Here is a 22,323-nt window from a genome sequence, read left to right on the forward strand (position 1 = left end):
GCATGTCACATCTGGCATTCGGATACAAGTGCCTCCCCCTTGTTTTGTTGACTACTGTTCTGGATAAAACAGGCGCCATTTGAAATTGCAAACTGTTTTGAAAATGAGTTGTGTGCTTGACCGTCCAACATGTTGATGTTTACCTGACATTCCATCCCTATGAATTCAGCCGAACACATTTCTGAGTAAATGCAAGTTAAGCTTGGGCTGTAAACCTTTTAAAAGTATTAGTGAGCTGCATGGCCACAGGGGTGTCATGTTTATTTAACACAGTAAATGGTTCTGCTTTAATCATTCATTATGGAATTAATTGTCTAAGGCTGTAATTTCTTTTGGTGATCTAATCTCTGTGGAATTTGTTGGGAAGTGGGAGGGGGATCCCGAGATGCAGGGCTGTCTGAGGCAGAGCAGAAAAGGAGTGGGGGCTCCCACAGAAGCCAAGGTGTGTAGGACCCACCTTGGCAAAGTTATGTTGGCAAAGGGGCCCCCAAAGTATCCTTGACAGTAAAAATACAATAGAACGAATCTTTCGCTTGCAGTGTCTGTCTTCAAAGATGCATGGATGCATGCACACTATAGATGCATGCATTCATCCATCATTGTCTATGACTATATAAGTGTGTCTTTTCTCCCTATTACTGTGTACATGCCTTTTCTTCTTTGAACCGTTATTTGCATTTTAAGTGCCTTTATGGCTGGTTTTTGAATGTCAAATATGGTCTTCCTCCTTATGACAAAAATATAATATGCAAGAAATGTGAATACACAATGTGTTATTGGTCCTAGGGTGTGGTATGATTCTGTTATGGTTACTTTTGGTGTTGGTTTCCTGCTTCAGCAGTAGTTGGGCTTAAGGACCGTGAGGAGCACCCCTTCGGCTTGACAATTCTGCGATTCCTTGATTCTGTATGAACTATTGCATTCTAACCTAGGCTGCTATTTGGGGAAGAAGAAGAAAAAAGACAGAAGCATTTGAACTCCGGATTGACTGCAGGGCGCTAGGGACCTATTAGGTCAAGAGAAATGGTAAGATGGCTGAATGAAAAACTAAGAAATCATAGAACCGATCAAATGAAAATGATCGACTGCTTCGGTCACTTAACGTGAAGAGCAGAGAGTAACAACAACAACTCACCAGAATGTGGTAAAGATAAAACAAGAGAGGGAAGCTTTTACATCTCCATGAACCCGCAGGAGGAGATGGCGGATGAGGTAGAAAAGTGATGAAATAAGATAAAGAGAAAGTTTTTTTAAAAAAAAATAGTAGGAGAAGTCCAGGAAGGAGAATACGTTTATGGCTGAAGAAGCTGAGGGCGGGTTACCTGGCTACCTTCAAGCGCCATGTCGGCATGATGGTGTCCAGGGAGTGAGGAGGAGAAGCCAAAGAAGACGGTTGCATAAATGCTTCATTGTGTTTATAACCCACCCCCTGTGTTTTGCCCACTGAGAGAAGCCGAACTCTCTCACGAGTCTTTTCTCTCACTGCTTGGAGGGTTTCCCTCTTATTCCTGAGACCCAACTCGCCGGGTTTCTGCTGTGCCGAGAGCCAGCGATCCTTTCGTGACCGAACGGAACACCTTCCACCTCTCCTTGCCGTTCTCCTTTCTAAAAAAGAAGAAAGGAAAGAGAGTGGGGGGAAAAAAAGGGGGGCTAAGCTTGCGGACTGCATCGGTATGGCCCGACCACCTGCTAGATTTGCATATCATCCTTCCCGTGGCCGAAGCATTCAGCCTGGAGTTGGCACGGGAACAGTGGAGAAAGCAGGGTTAGCGTTTTTGATTGTAAGCCAGGGCCAGATACCAAAATAGGCAGTGGGACGGGATCCAGTAATTGTTGGCCGGAGATCAATGAAAACTGTCGTTCGGCCAGTAAATCGTGCGGTATGTAGGCTTTCTTTCTATATATCATCCATGGGCTGGTGTCACCCTGACTCCAGGACGAGAACATTATCAACATATCATCAAGCCAGCCGGGAGCTCTTTTATTACTTTTTGCCCTCTTTGATTTACATCCGTTCGCTCGTCTTCAGTTTCACACAGGCCGGTTTTGACAGCTTGCTGGAGCAACGTCGGAGGGGAAGGAAAGTGGCCTGGAGGGGTGAGGAGCCAGCCCGGAGTCTTTTCCTTTGGGGCTGAAACAGATCCCATCCAGATCTCTCTGGGACAGGAGGAGGGACTTAATTTAGCAGCAAGGAGCAGATCCTGAAGCCGAGGCTCCAATCCTTTGGCCCTCTCGTGAGAAGAGAAGACTCCCTGGAAAAGACCGTGATGTTGGGAAAGTGTGAAGGCAAGAGGAGAAGGGGATGACAGAGGACGAGATGGCTGGACAGGGTCACCGAAGTGACCAACATGAATTTGACCCAACTCCGGGAGGCAGTGGAAGACAGGAGGGCCTGGCGTGCTCTGGTCCATGGGGTCACGAAGAGTCGGACACGACTAAATGACTGAACAAACAAAACAAAAAAAGCTGTGATGGAATTTGAGGGACCCAAACAAATTCAGATGGCCTTGTATGCCGTTTAAGGTGGGAGGGAGAACCTATGATTTGATGCCTCCTTGGTGATGCTTCTGCTAAAAAAGAGAAGAATGAACAAGAAAAGAGACCATGTCTCTTTATCGTGCTTAATCACCTTTCTCCTTCATCCATCATCTGTGGGTTCCTGGAGATGTAAAGGCTTTCCTCTCTTGTTCTATCTTTACCATAAACCAGCAAGATATTACTGCTGTCGTCACATGCCGTGCGTCAGGTTGCACCCAAAATGTCCTGTCTTCTGCATGCCGTGCTCAGCTCCTGCAGACTCAGGCCCGTGGCTTCCTTTAGAAAGCCAGCCCATCTCATATCTGGTTTTCCTCTTTTCCTGCTGACTTCAAACTTTCCCAGCATTATTGTCTTCCAGAGAATCCTGATTTCTCATGAGGTGCCCAAAGTAGGACAGCCTCAATTTCACATTTTTTGCCTCCAGAGATAGTTCAGACTTGATTTGATCTAGGAGGACCCACTTGTTCGCATCCACAAAGCTCTCCTCCAGCACCGCATGATAAACAAATCTTTTTTTCCCTGTCAGCTTTCTTACATGTCCAACCTTTACACCCACCCATCCATCCAGTGAGAGAGGCAACAGGTAGACCTACATGTCTCTCCCGGCTTATGGGAGGTGTGATGGTCGCCTTTCCTCTGCTCCTTGTAGAGCAGAAGACTTCTTTTAATCCCGTCAAGATCTGCTCCTGCAGTTCTCTTGGCAATCTTCAGGAATCCGATCAAAATCTTTAACTGAGCAGCATGGAAGTTTGACTTTAGCTCTTTTTTGTTTTGAATCCGCAGCTCCCGCGTTCGATTCAAACTGGCCAAATTGAGGTTATCTTGATCTGTTCCCGGAAGATCTCGAAATACTTGCCACTTGTAGCCATTTGAATGGTCCAGTTGAACTCTGTTTTCCTCGGATCTCTTTTTCTGTTTAAGAATGAAGCATGAGTTGGGGTATAGCTTGGTCAACTCCGTCTGGAGCCAAGGTCTTTCTCGTTTTTTTTCCTACCCCATTTCCAAAAGGCAGGCTCTGTGTTTAGCTTTTCCTGAAGAACGTTCTTCGGCTTTGAAGTGAGCTAAACCAACACTCCAGGGCCCTGCCTCAAGAACAGCAAAAGATGCAAAAAGGTGTAAATGCAAAAGACGCCGGGCAGGGCTAACCTGAAAAAAACAACAAGCCAACTGTCTCTAGAACCAGTAGGTTTATGTGGCATCCCTACACTTGCCAAATCCTGTGTCTTAAATAAAGCTTACAGTGGAGTTACATGACCGCAGAAAGCATTTCAAACCAGCAAACCACTTAATATTTTTGGGAAGGTTTGCATTAAAAACAACAACAGACCAGTCAGTCTGAGGCGGATTGTATGTTTTCCCCCCATCTTCATTGCCCGCCCCAAATGATATTTTTATATGGAGGCTTCACAACTTGCCCGGTCTTTTGATCTCTTTTGCGCTTGAGCAACAGCAAAAATCTACTGTCAACAGTAACATCAGATGTGTGATAAGGCACTTCCTTTGTGTCCAAGTCTCATTTTCCCACTGGCTTAGAACTCCTGACCGATGTTTTAAGGCTTGCACATCCCTGGCTGGCAGCAGTGACTTGGAGATTTTGGCTTACGGTGATTGGCCGTGTCTGCTGCTTTAAAGAAGACACTTCTGTGACGGAAACAATCCTCTGTTTGAAGTTATGTCCCCATCCAGTTCAAGGATTGGCACTGACCAGCCATTTTAGTTGCACAAAACAAACAAACAAACAATAGCTGCTGGCTTTAATTTCAATACTTTTAATGATTAGAAGCCCCGGATGGGTTGTTTGTGTCTTTCTGGGTATAAGGACAAAGGGAAGGGACACTAGTTGTGTGCAGAAGCATTTTGCACAAGAACCTTGATTGGGTGGGTGTGGAGAAAGCTCCTTGTCTCATTGTTGGATTTGAGGTGAGGAATTTTGCAGGGTCAGGAAATTCCTAGTCAGAATTTCTCAGTGACTTGAGGTAGCCTAAAGCAATAAGAACAATATGTTTTATCAAGTATTATTCACATCCCTGTTTAGAACCCTTTGTTATTGAACTGTGGTAAATTCCAGATGATGGTTCTCTTACCTAGGGGCCTCAAGACATTTATTCACAGCTTGGACAACATCCTTCTCCTCTTCTTCTTTGTTTTTACTGTGTGTAGTGCACAATATTGGGCTAGATAAAGAAAAAAAGTCTTGCAGCTCATTCAACAAACCTAATTTTCAGGTCACTGGACGATATTTGTCAGCCTTTAAGGTTATCTAAAACTTGTAATGTTTTTGCTGTGACAGACTAACACAGCTATGCTCCTTGGGAATTTCTAACATTCTGGGCTAGAGGAACATACCCATATTTTTCTGTGTATAAGACGCCCCCATGTATAAGACGACCCCACTTTTCTAATCAAAAATTAAGAAATCTAAGTGGGGCTTAGCAAGTGTAGGGTGAAAGGGATCAAAGCGCTGTAGGATCGCTTTGATCCCTGCTTTCCCCTCCACTTGTTCTTGTTCTCTCCTCAGCTTACTTCCATGTATAAGATGACCCTCACTTTTTAGTCTAAAGATTTTAGACAAAAGTATAGTCTTCTACACGGAAAAGTACAGTAAATTTTGAGTTGGTATAAGGAGCTTCCTATGTTAATGGATAGTAATCAGAAGTACATCTGAGTACAACTGGTTGTCATAGCTAATCAAGGCTTCATAATGTTCCTCAATGACATCTCTACTCCCCCCATAAAAAATCATCTTGCGCTTTCAGTCTCTCTTCCCCCCTCCATGACAATTATAAAAAACTGAAAGTCTTCATGTCTTCATTTTGGGCATGAGACCTCATAACAGTTCCTGCCGTAATGACAGGAGAAGGGTGGAAGGAGAGACTTGACATTTTCTAAAATCTCCCATGAAGGGCAACTCAAGTGTTTGTCCGATCTGTTGAGCAGCTAATGGCATTCATTAGTCTAATACACCGAAAACAAAGAGTGCTCTTCTGCCTTTGATCATTCAAGTGGTCCTTCTAGTTAGAAGTTGGGAACAAAAAAAGTGGAGGAGAGAAAGGAAAAAAAAGCAACTTTCTTTCATCATGCTTTGCCCTGGGTCATTCACTGATTAGAAGCACAGCTACCCATCCTAGTCGAGAGTGAGAGGAAATGGAGTTTGCCAATTTACGCCTCTTTTATTTTTCTAACCTGATTGTGGCTCTGTGTTTCCAGGAATACTTAATTCAAGCCAACCAACATTGCCAACTCCATATCCTTCGTTTTTCATTTGAAGGAAAGAACAGGTGGTGTTGGCCCCTAAACTGTATTTCTCTTTCTTAGCTTTCTGCCTAACGTTGTGGGGTTGCCCTCTAGATATTCTGAGTACTGCAGAGGCCATCAGCCCTCACCATGAGGGTGAGGCATGATGGATGTTGTAATGCATCTAGCAACATCTGGCACGCCACAACATCTGGCATGCGTCTTGATCTCAAGATGCAATCTTAAATTGAAAATACCCCGACATGCTTTTCAGCACCTCAGCAGCCTGTCCCCTTTTTCTGGAAGCTTACTGGTGGAAAGAGTCCCCAGCCTCCATTACTTATCTGGTCTCCATCTTCATCTGATCTCGTGACTGCAGCTTTCATTTAGATTGACTGGATTGCATTAACAGAAGCGTACTCTCCAAACCCCACGAGGTTCTCGTTCCCCTCCATTCGGCTACATCTTGAGTGCTTGTGTCTGGTTCTGGACGCTGCGCTTCAAGAAGGATGCTGACAAATTAGAACAAGTTCAAGGGGCGGGGGCGGAAACCAAGCCCTATAAGGAAAAACTGAAAGAACTTGGCATGTTTAGCCTGGAGAGAAGAAGACTGAATACAATAACATTTTCAAATACTTAAAAAGCTGTCATTCAGATGAGTGGAAGGATTTGTTCTCGATCATCCCAGAGACATGTAACAATGGACTCAAGTGACAGGAAGCCAACTTTCTATTGAATATCCGGAAAAACTTCCTACCTGTTAGAGCAGTATGATAGTGGAACCAACAACCTCAGGAGGTGGTGAGTGCTCCAACAGTGGAGGCATTCAAGAGAAACGTAGACAACCACCTGGCAGATATCCTTTGATTTGTATTCTTGCATTGAGCGGGGGGTGGGTCTCGATGCCCTTATTAGGCCCCTTCCAACTTCATTATTCTAGGATGATTGAACCAAGGTACAGAAAATCTTGGACAATTTCAGTTTCTTCATTGTCAACATTGAAGTTGTTTAGTTCTTCTGTAGCCATGGTTCTTGATATGACGTTCAACAGCATTGCCATTTTCCCCCTCCACTTTCATTAGAGGACTGTCCTCCCTAAACAAGGACACATGGATGGTCCTTCCTAAAAGAGGAATTGGAGCACCTTTCCACAGAGGGCTTCCAATGGCCGAAGCCACCATTGCTTAGCTTTTCACCACCCACTTGCCATTCAAACCTTCTTAATTATTGAGGATCCAGTCAATTTTCGCTCGTATTTCTACTGAAGATTTTCTTTCCGATTTTCTTTCCTTCCTACCTTTTTTTTTTTTTTTTTTTGCTTGTGGTCATCTCACCCACCTCTATCCCCAATAACAACATGATTGATCCTCTCCTCCTGTTCCACACAATGTTAGCACCATATGGAACCCCCTGCAAGGCTTGAATTGGGAGACAAAAAGACAGCACACAATTCCCCCCCCCCCCAGCTTATAGAAGAGCAAACCTTTTCGAAGAGCTGAGAGTCTAGAAATTCAATCAGGAGGCGAGGGGGCGGGGAGAGAGAGAGAATCCTACTGCGTTGCTCAGCTTTGCTTCATGCTCCAGCTTCCCGCTGGGTAGCAAAGCAATCCAGTGACAATAAATCCTTAAGAACAGAGCTATTTGGGCAAAAAGAAAAAAGAAGTGAAACAAAAGCTGGTTTATACACACTGATTGAAGGCAGACTTTTCTTCTCCTGTTTTTTTTTTTCCAAACTTCCCATTGAAAAAAGGGAGTCAAGGCACTGACTTGCTTGGTAATTTTTAAAGATGCCACCGGCTGCTTTCATCTTCCTTACAGGGTGGGACCTTTAATGTATGTTTGTGTAGGAAAAGGGAGACTTTTCAGACGAAGTGAAATGTCACCACTTTGATGTCAGAAGTGGGCGCTATTTAGCTCCGCTAAGGAGAAGTCCCATTCCTCAGACTTCATGATATTGGCCCACAGCCTCTCGCCTTTTCTCACTTCCCTCCTTCAAGGTTCTCCTAAGCATCATCATATATTTGTGTTGGGTCTGCTTGTTGAGCACCTTGATCCATGGTGTGGCTTTTCTTCCCATTGTTCTGGGTCTGTGACACTGGTCTGCTGTTGAGGTTAGCCTGAGGGGAACTGGGTCCAGCACAGGGAAACCTTGAGGTCTTCCCACATAGCTTTCAAAGTCCCCGTGGACATCCTGTCGAGGTGACACTGAAGCTGTCAACCCTAATGGGTGTTGGATTTTCTCTGTGTAATGCTAGCTCCTGGTTGTGTTTGAGCTGGTCTCAATCTCTCTGAAAGGAGTGGGGTGGATGACCCCACCTTGTCCGTAGCAAATGTGCAGAAGGTTAATGATGGTTCAGTCCTATACAGGTTGATGTGGCCCTAAGACGCGATCTTGATGAATTATCTAGAATTTTTCTAGAAGAAGCAAAGATGCTTTGGCAAGACAGATATAGCCATGGCTGAAAGTTGTTTATGTTGTTTTCTGTATCGCCAAGGCCAAGAACAAGTTCTTGAGATTCTCTCCGGATCTATCTAGCCAGTCTAGATTGCCCGGGGAAGAAGTTTTTAAAAACAGAAATCCCAAGTGTTCGGGTTATGAAAGTTTGGGAAGAGCTTCTCTGAAGGTGGAAAGAAGCAACAAGGCTAGTTTTATGAATTCAAAGCATTGTTCTTCCAGATCAGAATTATTAAACTCTTTATGTGGATACTCCCCAGTACATATTACAAATCCGGGATTTGGTCTCATGTTCATGTTAACTGCCAAGATGGTGCCAGGAGGTGCTTAAAAATAAAGCAACATTTGAGGCGAGAGCCTGGTGTGAAATAATGCTTTTGTGTTTCCATGTAGAGCTTTCCACATCATATGCTCAAGTCCTAAGATCATCAACAGAGGCCTTTCTCTTGGCCCCAAGAATGTTATTATTTATAATAAAGTTTATTTATTTATGATTATAATTTATTTATTATTATTTTTGAAAACAGACAGACAGACAGACAGACAGACAGACAGACAGACAGACAGACAGACAGACAGATAGATAGATAGATAGATAGATAGATAGATAGATAGATAGATAGATAGATAGATAGATAGATAGATAGATAGATAGATAGATAATCTAGCCCTCTTTGGATGAAAAATCTAAATTATTGTGTAATTCACAAACCTTCCTTGTCACAGACAATTGTTTACCTGGATAAAAATGTCACCCCCCCCCCTTTATGAAAATCTCACAGTCACGTGCTCCCCCTAAAACTTAGATATTCACCTGGCAGATCTACTCTGATTGTATTCCTGCCTTGAGTAGGGGGGTTGGACTTGATGACCTTGGAGGCCCCTTCCAACTTCACTTTTCTATGATTCTATGATTCCAAGGGGTTCTTTTGACACTGAAGGTGTTGGGGGTAGCCTCGGGTTTTTTGAGACAGTGACTGGGAATTTTGTCCACGAGACTGAGGTTTGATTTTGACTTTGTTGAATCATTTTTTGAATTTTTTTAAAAAAACATCTAAAATAATAACGATGATCATGTGGTGTCAAATAAGTTCTGACTTATGGCAACCTTTTCCAGGGTTTTCCAGGCAGAGAATACTCTGAATTGTTTTTCCATTCCCTTCTCCTTGCAACTTTTAAGTGTTATTTAGTTTATTGAACTCTGCCTTGAAATCTTCGGGCATGGGGTCAGGAGACAAAAATAGTGGAACAAATAAACAAGTTAATCAATAAGGCTTCTTGTGAGAATAAATAGTGATATAATAAATACTTAAATAGTCAAATAATAAATATTTAAATAGTTAAATAATAAATATTTATAAATAATAAATAGTTAAATTATTCATTAACAAATAAGTAATAAATAGTTAATCAATACGTCTTCCGTGTAGCATTTTTTTTTTACCATTTGTGGTTTAATTTTATCCGCACATTTAGCACCAATATGTGATTTTAACTGATCAACAACCTCCAGGCATGGAATGCTCAAAGTTGGCTCTCTGAGAAGTGAATAATCGGTGTAGCTAATGTATACCAAAAGGCTGTTTCTGAACTGATTGTTTTCTACACTCAAGAACCTAGTCTTCCTTGACCCCCTAATCCTTTATCAAAACAGATGTCCAGATGTTGCATAAAAGAAGACAGACGGTTGAACTGGCACTGAACATTCTTCTCCCTTAGGCCAGGGATAAACTTGATTGAAGGTACAGAGGGAGGACTGGTGCCAAATGGTCCACAGTGGAGGCAAGGTTGGCTCAAAAGCCCAGGATACAAGAAAGAACTGCGGGATAGCTCAGTGGTTTAGGCATCTGGCTGTGGATCCAGATGTTGGGAGTTCAGTTTCCCACTGGGACTCCTTGACAAGGGCTGGACTGGATGATTCAGAGGGTCCCTTTCAGCTCTGAAGTTCTAAGATGATGATGATCTTGCTGGAACTGGATGGGAAAGACCAGTTGGACCTCCCATGTGTGCCATCTTGAATGGCTCAGCAGGAGCTGGGAACTCATCCGTGCTCTAAATGGTTACATTTGGAAGTAACGCAGCAAGCAGGATGGTGTTCAAGTGGAGCATGAAGTCCAGGATGTCTATAGTCAACTGCAGTCAGATTCCAGTGGAAGCACCAACATTGTCCAAGGCTTAGCCATGCTGAATCTTGATGTTGGTACTGAGTAACAGCTGCACCAAGGCCTAGGTTTGTTTTGTAAATGTAATGCTAACTGTATTCGCGAAGGCTTTCATGGCCGGGATCTAATGGTTGTGGGTTTTTCGGGCTCTTTGGCCGTGTTCTGAAGGTGGTTCTTCCTAACGTTTTGCCAGTCTCTGTGGCCGGCATCTTCTTCCACAACAACTGTAATGCTAACTCTTTTGGGTTGCTGGATTAGTATCTTCTCATTCCTTGAGATGTCAAGACCAAGCCCTGGAGAAGGTGATCTTGCGATGTCATAAGGAGTGTTTTGTGATGCCACTGGTGCTGTGTCATCTGCAATCATTGGAAAAATCTCTCTCTCTCTCTCATCTGTTTCTCTCTCAGATTAAGACAAACATTGTGGATTTCCTGTATTAATTCCTAAACAAATATTATGGCAAGTTTTCTCTTCCAGAAATGCAGAGTGGCCAAATAATCATGTGAGAACTATCCCCATTCTGTCAGGCTCCCTGTTGTATGACTGGACTTGCAATCAGTGTGAGATGGGTGAGGGGTATGTGGAGAGGGGAAGAGTGGAAATGTGGAAGTGTCCATAATTAAGATTCAGAGCCGATCTGGAAAGTTGATTCACTGGGTCAGGTCAAACAGAGGTGTTAGGTAAAACATTTCCTGATTGTGTCATCTAAACAGCTGAACAGAGAACGCTCTCTTTGTTATGATTGCTTTTCATTAGCTGTTTTTATTTATGCATTCTTGCAAATGCTCAGTTGTTACTTTGGAACTTTCCACTAGGAGCTATAAAAGAGTAACAATTTTATTATTTGGTGTGACTCATTTTACGCATATGCTGTGTGTGTTAGTGGCCCTCTGGCTTTTGAAAGCAATGAAGTTTATTCTTATATTATTAAGATTCATTCTGGGCTGTTTTATGATGGCAGGCTATGACAAGCTGGGTATGCGACTGGGAGCCTGCCGGAGTGGATAGAGAGCACTTACCTAATTGTCCTTCTGCTCCTGCACACACAAAATTGCCAGCCTGTGTATACAAGACACCTTGGAAACAACATCACACAGGAGTCAGTTGAAGGTGGAGAAAAGCTGGGAACTCGGGCATTAAAAGCCACTGTGTCTGTGTTTACACATGCACACAAACTCTCACACACATGTGTATCAAACATTCTTCTCCTCCATCACCTCTTGTTCTGAAATTTTGTCTCGCTACCTAGAGAATCTGAGAAGCAAAGCCTAAGCTTCCGGCTGGTCCTCACAGCCCTGTCTCTTCCCTATCTGTGCATCCATCAGTGAACACACCTTCTTTTTTGCTCCTTGTAGCACTTTAAAAGTCCAATTGGTACAGCAGCTACTAGATCTGACTGACACAACGCTCTCAGATCCATATGGGGTCGTCTTGATTGACTGGTATTTACATTTCTCCCCCTGCTGATCAGAATGTCGTTCTGCCGAAGCCTGAATGGGTAGGAGAGATGCATCAGGGCTCAAAGGAAGGCCTTGATGGAGCCTCGCTTGCCTGATAACTTCAGCTTTCTTCCTCCTTCCCTCTTTCCCCGGCACTCCCTTCCCCTTCGCTTCTTGTTCTGGTCTTTTATTTCCTTCCAAATATAGGGCAGTTGCCAAGTCAGAAAGATGCTGCTGATTGAGGTGGTACAAGATGCAGAACCCTACTGTTTCCACCTCTATGATCAGAGATGTCTTGATCCTGCAAGCCCTTGCAGAGGCTCACCTCCCACCGATTTCAAGGGGAGCTCGGCCAGCATCAGGACGGGAAGAAAGGCTAGCCAAGTTGCGCCGGGCTTTGCAGTCTGTTGCCACCCCCTGTTGGGAAACTTGATGCAATCGTATTATTTCTCTCTCTCTCCCTCTCTCTCCCCCACAACCCAACCCTCAGAAAGCACCGCCAACAATTCCTGGTGATTTCTGTGTCCAGTTGGGCTAGAATCAAAAAGAAGGAGGATGCTGTTCTGCATTTTAAAAGGGTTGGGTTGCTTCGCAAGATTTTTTGCAGGGTGGGGGGAGTAAAAAATGAAACAGAACTAAAGGAAAAAAACCCTTAGGAACAGGCCTTGTATGAATTTTAGTCGGTGTTGGCAAGCCAGCCGTTCTTTGTGGGTCACCCTGATGATAAAATCATAGAATAATGAAGTTGGAAGAGGGCTATAAGGCCATCAAGTCCAACCCCCTCCTACTCAATGGAGGAATCCGAATCAAAGCAGGTCTGACAGATGGTTGCCCAAGTTCCTCTTGAATGCCTCCAGGGTTGGAGCACTCACCACCTCCTGAACCCGTTGGCTCCATTGTTGTACTGCTCTAACAGTTAAGAAGTTTTTCCTAATACTCAGTCTAAATCCGTCTCCCTGTAGCTTGAGCTGATCGTTGTGTGTCCTGCACTCTGGGATGACCAAGAACAGATCTCGCCCCTCCTCTGTATGGCTACCTTTCAAGTATTTGCAAAGTGCGATCCTATTTCCCTTCTTTTCTCAAGGCTAAACATGCCCAGTTCTTCCACTCTTTCCTCCTAGGTCTTGGTTTCCAGGCCCCCTGATCATCCTTGTTGCCCTCCTCTGAACTTGTTCCAATTTGTCAGTGTCCTTCTTGAAGTGCAGTGTCCAGAACTTCCTTGAGGGTTGTTATTGTTTCATGCAATTAAATTGCCTCCGATTTATGGCAAACGTATGAATGAGTATCTGGCAAAATGTCCTTCTCTTCAACAGCCCTGCTCAGCTCTTACAAACTCAAGCTGGTGTCTTCCTTTAAGGCAGTGGTCTTGGGCCTCCAGATGTTCTTGGACTTCAATTCCCGGAAATCCTGGCCAACAGAGATGGTGGTGAAAGCTTCTGGGAGTTGTAGTCCCAGAACATCTGGAGGCCCAAGGTTGGGGACGACTGCTTTAAGGAATCACTCCATCTTAGAGATGGCCACTCTCTTTTCCTGCTGCTTTCAAACTGATGATTACAAGGCTTTAAAGAAGGAGGCCTCTGGATTCCTTGTGGACCCTCTACCTCTGCAACAAGTGTGAGCTCCCTACAACAAGGCTGATGCCTTCTTTCTTACTGCTTGATGGGCTGATACAAATATATAAAGGGTTCACGTTAGACATGGGGTTTGGTTCCTCAGAACCTGCAGGCTTTGAGGCTGTAGCTCAGGAGATCTTGCTTCAGAAGGATCTAAGGGAAGGCTTTCCAATCCAATGGTTCTTAAGGGATTTCTAGACTTCTTTAGGTTCCAGGTGGGGAAATCTCAGTAAGTCTAAGTAGGGCAGTGATACTAAACAAAAAGATGGCTTGTTTCTCTTGTTTCTCCTAGACATCTCTCCCCACACTTCTGCAGTTGGCAAGGTATTGTGGTTGATGGTTGCCTCCCTCCCCATCTTTGTCCGCCCTTCCTGTATGGCATCACTAGGACCGACCTCGTCTCAAATTTGGCCCAAGGATGTCATGTTCTGCTTAGCTAGTTATTAAATCTGTGGGGCTGAATCTAATTGGTAAACCCGCTAAATCGGTGGGCTTGAATTGAATTTCGACTCGTCGTTCAGCAATCAGGTTGAGCGGGCTTGAGCCTATCAACTGGATTGACACCCCCGGAGGCAGAAGTGTGCCAGCAGTGAAAGAAGAACTTCCTTTCTCAAGTTATGAGATGATCTGTGCATTCAAGCCCATGTCAACAGCTTGTGGGTATGGAATCTGGGTGCAGTAGCCTAGTTGACATGGAGTGGATACCTGCAACGTGTGAAGGGAACTCTTCCCTTTTTTTTTTTACCCAAATGCAAGAGTAGGTGGTACCTTGTATTGCTTGCTCTTTGTTTCACTTTTAGTGGTCCAGTAAAAGGTATCACCTACTCTTGCATTTGTGTAATCTTTTGGACCACACTGGCCTTTCCCATTTTTGTTTTCTTTTTTGTTTTCTTTTCTCTTTTTTTGCAGAGTTTATTTGTAACCCTGCAAGAAAGTGCATTTGGCCCTACATCTCGTTCTCCCCTCCCCGAGCGCCCTCCTCCCCTTCCGAACTCCATGTTTCCTGAAGTACAAGAATTCTTGGAATATATTAGTTGTAATGAGTTATGCGGGCATCCGTCCTCTTCCCCTTTGAAACTTCATGGCATTCACATCTGTTAGCTTTTAAGAGAACAGACTTTCAGACAAAAGGGTTGTTGGGAAGGAGGGGAGGGGACCAAGAGTGGGGAGAAGGGAGCGATATTAAATTCTTGAGTAGGAAGCCTTGGTTTCAAAGTCTGGGGGTGGAGAGTTGCGATCGGCTAAACTCTGTGCTTTGATGTGGTTCCTTTTAAGGAAATGCACATCGCAGGCTGCTCTTGTACAGAAAAAGCTGGGGTAGGGTGCTTTTTCAAAACAGTGTGTGTGTGTGTGTGTTGAACTGCTGGCTTGAAAGAAATTTGAAAGAGACTTAGACCTACAAAATCCTATTGCGGCAGAAACCCTGCCACAAGAGAAATAGGGAAACCGTCCATCGTGCAACCCATCCCGTTTCCGGGTGCATGTGTCGGACTTTGCCCCCCCCAAACAGAAAGGGGAATGTAAATTTCATGGGCTCTTGCTGTTGGAGAGGATCTGAGTCCCCCTTTTCTCCTCCCAATGGTATTCCTTTTTCGCTCCAAGAAATTGTTTGGGGAATCTTATGCAATTTCTGGGACATATTGTACTCGGTCCCCTGCCCCCCCTCCCGGAAGAAATGGCAAAACTGACCATTCCTGCATCACACGGTGCCTCGCCTGTGCAGGATTTCCTGGGAAAGGGCAGAAGAAATCCAGGACAGGACTGGCAAAGTACTTGTCCAAATGGGTATTTTTCTGGCACAGCCTTCGTTGAGAAGGACCTTCAGTTGCAAAGACGTTGGCAGTGTCCTGCACAAAACAAATGCGGAAGGGAAAAGGAAGAGAGAGAAAGGAGGCAACTGCATGTTTGTATGCTTGTTTGCTATTGGGGAATGCCGTTACAACACGGAAGACGTGTGAAGGTTGGGGGCCAATTGCTTTGGCTCTTGTATTGGTTTGAAAGTGCAAAATTGGTAATATGCAAACAGAAGAAATGTCTCATCCATCTTTATATACAGTGAATGAACCACAAAATAAGTACCCCTACATGATACATATCTTCATACGTCAAAGAAGATGACTGTGGACAACTGTCCATCAGTGTCATAAGTTGACAGAGCTCCTGTACTTTAACAGCAAAACCCAGGAGGGGCTTTCGGGAGGAGTAACTTGCCATGCAAGCTATTTTGGCTGAAATTCTCTCTTCCAAGTTAAAGGCACAGGAGTCACATCTTCTTTTTCAATGGTTACTCTGTGTCGTGTGCTGGGCAGCTACTCTAGGATGCCCGCAGCACAATCTGTTCACATATTAATCACCCCTGTGTACATGCCTATCATGTCCTGCCTGTCTGAGTCCTCTTCAGAGGATGAAACTGAGGACAACCTATCACAGCAAGTGGGGACCAAGCCCAGAGAAGATCTCGAAGCTCAAGATGGCCACCTTCACTTAGACGCTCAGGCAACAGAGGAGAGATGCCTGCCATGTTGGACACAGTCCATCCAGTAGAGGACGGCAGGGTCATGAGTAAAAAAATAAATAAATCTCCTGACCCTAAAGAGTGCCCCTGACACTGAGAGTTAAAATGGGAAGGAATAGCAAAGGCAATGTGGACTTTCTCGAGGTCAGAAACCTGTAGTAAATAGCTAATTGGAGCCAAGTGAAGAAGGGAGGGGTCCCCAATCACGGTGAAAAACGACCATGGTTCCATACTGCCGGAAGTCACAGTGGCCATCCCATTCAGCTCTAGCTCTCCTCAAGCCTAAACTCTTACCTGTTGACTTGGACTGTTGTAGACCTGCTTCGGTTTGCTCCCTCTCGGCCCGGTTGGATTGTGATGTACATGATTAATGGCTTGATGGCTCCTCCTCATCTCTGAGTCTGCTCTTGCCACTCCTTGAGATTTAGCTCCGGTTACTTGACGTTTGACCTGATCGTGGTGTTGGCTCCCTCTTACTCTGCTTATGGACGCTTACTGATGTAGAATAACAGTGGCAGTATTTTGTGTATCAAACTTTTCTGTGAATGGTGAGGTTCTGGAGAGATTTAGGCTCTCAGCACACCCACATGGCCTCTCCTCATGAGTGGGGAAATGGCCAACGCTGTGGATGCTGAAACATAACCTCTTGATGCACGATCAGTATTCTTCTGAGTCACCCATAACTGCCTGTCACACTCACAGCGTCAATGTTCTTGGGATTTCAAGATGCACTAAACACAGGGACACATCTTGAGGTACTACCTGGATGGTGAGCTACGGGTAGCTTTTGGCTTTTATCATAATGTCTAAGACATTTTGAGTAGCATGCACACTTGGTATTGCACCCCAAGCTTCAGTGGACATTTTTTGAAACTGTGCACTTTGGTTCCTGAAAGAGATTTGCCAAAGAGGCAGAACATTCAGGGTCATTTAGCCTTTGACACCGAATGCTACCCTGTTATTTGCTATGAGAAAACAGGCACTGAATATATCGTATGGTTAAAGAAAGAGTGGAGGTCCATCCATTGAGCTCAGTCTAAATCATGAATTCTTCTTCCTACCCTCTCCCCGTCTTCTCAATTAACTCCATGTTGCAAAAAATATAGAAGGTGATTTTTTTTTCATGAAAGCCATCTGGTGAAATCCCCAGAACCCCCTAAAAAGAGAAAAAGAAAAGAAAAAGGCAGTGGCAAATGTCTATAAAACCCGAGTAGCAGAATCTGGAATTCGATCCTCGCCCGTTCTGGCAAACACTTCCCTTCGTTCAGGATGGTGAGCCAGGGGTAGCTTTTGTCTTCTCCATCCTTTTCGTCTCAGCTTTCTCTCCCACTGGCTCACGGCAGCTGCCTTGCATACTTCTGAACGTAGGAGGGGAGGGGTGAAAAATACCCTGTGTCTTTTCAAGTTATTGATGTCTCGGAGCTCCTGCTGGGCTTCTTCTTTGACTGGATGGTTGAACAAATGCTGATGGTGCTGGATTTGTTTTTTTGTTTTTTTTTAAATCATGGATTTTGTCCCATCTCCCCTCCCTCCATCGTGCATCTTCCTGGCCTACTAAAATCCAGCCACGCTTTCAAAACATGGCATGGACCTGCTTTTGTTTCTTGGACATTGGGAGATGGGTGGAGGATCTCCAGAAGATGGAGATGGAGGTGGGTATTGGTGATAGAATGCAAGCCAACTGTTCTTCCGGCACATCCTGCTGACAGATATATGGAGCAACGAGACTGCACACCTATGTCCGTTGGAGGCATTAGTAACATTTCCAAACAGCATGCCTGTTTGCTGGGACATGTGGTCTGAAAGTAATTGCGACCTGCCAATGGTATAATGTGAAAACAGATAGCACATGTTGGAAGTGATCACAGCAGGTGGGAGCGGTCCCGATCCATGTTCCACTGCCTATTACAGTGAGCCACTTGGAAGAAAAGTCTAGTCACATTTACTTTTCTGGCATCTGTACAGCTCCTCCCATCCAGGTTGCCCGCTTCTTCTTCTGAGTCTGGCTAAGCTGTCAAAGCCATCATGCTTGCTCTCAACAAGACATGAACGTCTGGCCACTTCTGTGTGTCGTTTCTTTTTCTCTAGACACTTAAATCTCCTGGCTTTTCAGGCTGGCTGGATAGCTCAGTGAGTTAGCTATCTGGCTGCAGAGCCAGAGGCTGGGAGTTTGATTCCCCCACTGTGCCTCCTGTGAAGTAGAGCCAGCCTGGGTAGTCTTGGGCAAGCTGCACAGTCCCAGGGCACCCCAGAAGAGGGGAAGAGTAAAACCACTTCTGAGTAGTTTCTACCTGGAAAATCCTGAAAAGGATAAGTCAGAATTGACTTGACAGCACATGAGGATGATATCAGACAGTTCTCCAATCTTTTTCCTTGTCTTCCTGTTCCTTTCCAAAGACTCAATTAGAATCTTGGTTGTCAACGTCTGGTCCTCTACAGGCCCATGGGGGCTTGAGAGCTGTGTTCTACAAGAAGTATACAGAGCAGTCAAGAATGGGTGTTACTCCCCCACCCCCTCCAGTTGAGCATTTTGCTTATTTGTTCTGCTGACTGAGACTGTGCCTTTTTCACATGGGCCAGATTATCAAACAGGCTAACCAAGTGCAACTTCTAGCTTGAGACATTTTGAAGTGATAGGAGGAGATTATAATTATTCTCTTGTTCGTGAATTCAATGCCCTGCCTTCTGCATTTAAGCATAAGGCCAAGATCAAAGTTACTTTAAAGACATGACTTTGCTTTTTATTTCAGAGTATTTGAGGGTATTACTGCAGGGGCATCTCCCAAGTTTCATGGGGGGCCCTGATCCAGAAAAGATTAGTCACACTGAAGCCCCATTGAATGTTCTGATTAATTTTCCAGATTCAAACCAGGTTGCATCTTGAGAAAAAACCCATTTTCATCCCCAATGATATGTTCATATCAATATTAATTCCAAGGCCAGCACCGTTTCTTTTTGCATTCATAAGAAAAAAAACATGTCTCCTTTCGGTTGTGAGAATAATAATAGTAAAATATATTGTGAGGCTGTCTAGACAGCCTTATTAAGCAAGTGTGTGTTTATCAGAGATAATGCATGCTGTAATCAGAACTGACATGAAAGGGTAGATATAATTGACCGAAATGTGTAAAAGTTTCTGCAGCGGCATTCAGAAAGAGGGTGTTCAGTTAAAGGGTCATGTTGCTGCCTTTGCAACATCAGCAAAAAAAGGCTTCACTGGGAATTGTGGTTATAATAATTTTGCCCGAGGAGGGGATTTTTTTAAAAAAAGTCTGAATTGTCAATAATTACTAGCTCGCTGCTTTAATGAATCACTAAATGGTGCAAAAAGGATAGTCATAAACAAGAGCTGGCACTCATTTTTGAGGGAGAGGAAGGGTGTACATAAAAATAGTGGGAATTAAAATTGTGACTGTTTCCTTGCAATTTAGGGAAACAACCCTCTCTTTGGGAACACTAAATGCAGAATATTAATAGAACTGGCATTTATAGCTGGTGACTCCAGTTCCAAGAGGGTGGGGAATCCATGCCAGTATTTGCTATGAACTCCACAGGAGCTATCCATGGTGCTGAACTCTATAGCTGCAATATGTTCAGCACCTTGGAGAGCAACTATATAACTCTATAGCTGAATATAGTGTACAGCAGTGTTCCCCAACCTTGGGCCTCCAGATGTTGTTGGACTTCAATTCCCAGAAATCCTGGCCAGCAGAAGTGGTGGTGAAGGCTTCTGGGAGGTGTAGTCCAACAACATCTGGAGGCCCAAGGTTGGGGAACACTGGTGTACAGGACTAGGCCCTCTGGCCATCTGCATGCTTCAAATGTTGTCTTAGAAGATGGTGCAGGAAATCTACATTCCCACATTTGTGCTATTTCACAAGGGGCCAATCCAGTATATCACAAGGCCCCAGGCCTGTGACTTCACAGGGACCTTCCTCTTAGACTTAAGATTCCCTCCCCTGAAATCTTGGAGAAAAGGGAGCTTTTGGTATAGACACCTATTGGTCACTCTTAGTTGGACATGACCCTTGTAAATCATAGTGGTAAGTAACGTGTTTGCAGAGGCAAATGAGGCTGGAACAGATATATGTTTTTAAAAGTTGCAGTCATTTATGTGTTTGCTTTGGAGTAAGTTTTGCAGAATCCTAGAATCACAGAGTTGGAAGGGGCCTATAAGGCCATCAAACCCAACTCCTTGCTAAAGACAGGAATCCAAATTGAGGCATTTGGATATAAGATGGAGTGGAATATGGCATTCTTATGGGCATCTGAGGTCTGTCTTTTCCCTTTAGGGTTAATATGGAATCTCAATAACCTTGTGATTTAATCTGATAGCGCTTTTCTATCCATTGGTTAACTTTAAGCCACCTAGAGTGGTCGCAATGACCAGATAGGCGGGATATAAATGAATGAATGAATGAATGAATGAATGAATGAATGAATGAATGAATGAATGAATGAATTTGCCAGGATTGTGAGGAAACCCTGCTGGTCTTGTTCAGAAACGTGATCATCCCTTTCCTTTGGGGAAAATGGGAGAGAGGGATTACATATCGTACGACTCCTCTCAAAGACATTTCTCAAAGGCCTCCGATTCCTTCTGTTGTCCTGAGAAATGGCAGTCTTGGATGGGCATAAGAGATGTCTTAATAAATTTAAAGGAAAGGTTAAGGAGAATGGGTCTCTCCAACACCTAAGCTGTTTTTTGTCCTCTATCATGCAACTTCCTCAGAAACAAGACTTGGAAATACAGCTGAGATCTTCTGTTTTTTTCCTGAAGAGGTGTCTTGATGCTTGCGAGAACAATTTTTGCACAATTTGCACAAATTTCACAACTTGCTCACATTACGTCTGGCGTGCAAATTGTGTAGCTTAACCAGAGGGGCTGCTGCCTTGCTGCATGGACTCCTAGTAATCAAAAGCATCTGATGGGTTGTGTGTGTCTTTTTGACTCATCAGCCAGCCTTCCTCTATTTGCTTGCATGTGCCTGCTTTCCTTCACAGAGGAAAAGAGACTAGTTTTCTGCAGAAGCGTTTTGTGTCAGTTGCAGAACCCTTGCAGAGAAAAAGACAACTCATGCTAGAGGGGAGAACTCTGGTGGGCATCAACAAATTCTGGACAGGCTTATCCACTGCCTTGAGATAGCCTGTCTCAGGAAGAATTGGTAATTTAGTGAGATTTCTTCTTGTTCCTACTCATGAGCCAGGAGATGTATATTAAACATGAACCGATAATCCCTCTCAATGGAATTGGAACCTGTTGGCAAACTGTTCAGGGGTGGCTCAAGAGTGGGGTAGAATTCTGCCTGCATTGTCTGCTTAGTTGAAGTGTTACTCTCTTGCCGGTAGTTAATTTTACTAATACGTGCCCTGGTTTTGTTGTTATTTCTATAGGATCCAGCTGGGGAAGGCTACAGGGAGACTCTTGAAAACGAACACTTTCACCTGGAAGGTAACTATGGAAAAATAAATAAATGAATGTATTACTTCTGTGCCTTAAAAAAAAGAAGCCAGCTACATATTTTTCTCTGCTTACTTTAGAACCACTGGTGATGATCCAAGGATTGTTTTCTGCAATAATTCTGTTGAATGTACTGTTGGCGAGCTCAGTGGTTGAGGTCTCTGGCTTTGGAGCCAGAGGTTGGGAGTTCGATTCCCCGCTGTGCCTCCTTGACCGGGGCTGGACTGGATGACCCATAGGGTCCCTTCCAGCCTTGCAGTTCTAAGCCTATATTGCTTGTGTTTCACTCTAAACTACAGTGATTGGGCATATGTTCTTTCTTTTCTCATTCTTGGTTTTGGGTGCATTTCTAGTGATGCTCAGGCATGTGACAACTGTAATATAAAATGAATCAGCGTCTTGATTGGTATCATGCATTGTGGGCATGAAGTCATTGATCTGAGTGGAAGGGCAAGATCCTTGTAGCTAAACCAATCTTGCTTTCGGGATTTGTCACTTCGCAACATGGTAGAGCTTTCCCGGTATCCGAGGACTGAGAGTATCTTCTGTAACAGAGTCATGGTGAGGAGACAAGGCAGTGATTAGATGAAAGATTGGATCCTTTGTTTTTGTTTTCCAGTTGTCAGAATCATTACCTCTCCCCCCCCCCCAACCGCACTGATTATTAAGAAGCCATCTGAATAGACAAGATAAAAAGGACTGTCTGATCGGTCCAGAAAAGAAGCCGGATTTAACTTTTGGGTTGTTATGTAAAGCTTGATCAAATCCTTTCGGTCTTAACAGACTTAACTGGTCAACAGTAAAAGGCCCTGGATTCTGGGATTAAGATTGTATTTGGTAAGAAGACTGGTGCATTAGTGCTTTTCTTTTGAACTGTGGAGAGAACAAAGTAAACATCAAACGCCT

At 44.1% G+C, this 22,323-nt stretch overlaps 1 protein-coding gene across 1 annotated transcript in view; it reads left to right on the forward strand.

The window, feature by feature from the left end:
• The window catches only part of NKD1 (NKD inhibitor of Wnt signaling pathway 1), a 105,119-nt gene that overhangs the window by 41,716 nt on the left and 41,080 nt on the right, over positions 1–22,323 (forward strand). Inside the window, exon 4 of the mRNA XM_020807559.3 lies at positions 21,351–21,408. Coding sequence (XP_020663218.3) covers positions 21,351–21,408 — 58 coding nt within the window. The remainder of the gene's footprint in view (positions 1–21,350; positions 21,409–22,323) is intronic.

This window comes from Pogona vitticeps, chromosome 10 (genome assembly GCF_051106095.1).
Source record: "Pogona vitticeps strain Pit_001003342236 chromosome 10, PviZW2.1, whole genome shotgun sequence".
Taxonomy (NCBI): Eukaryota; Metazoa; Chordata; class Lepidosauria; order Squamata; family Agamidae; genus Pogona; species Pogona vitticeps.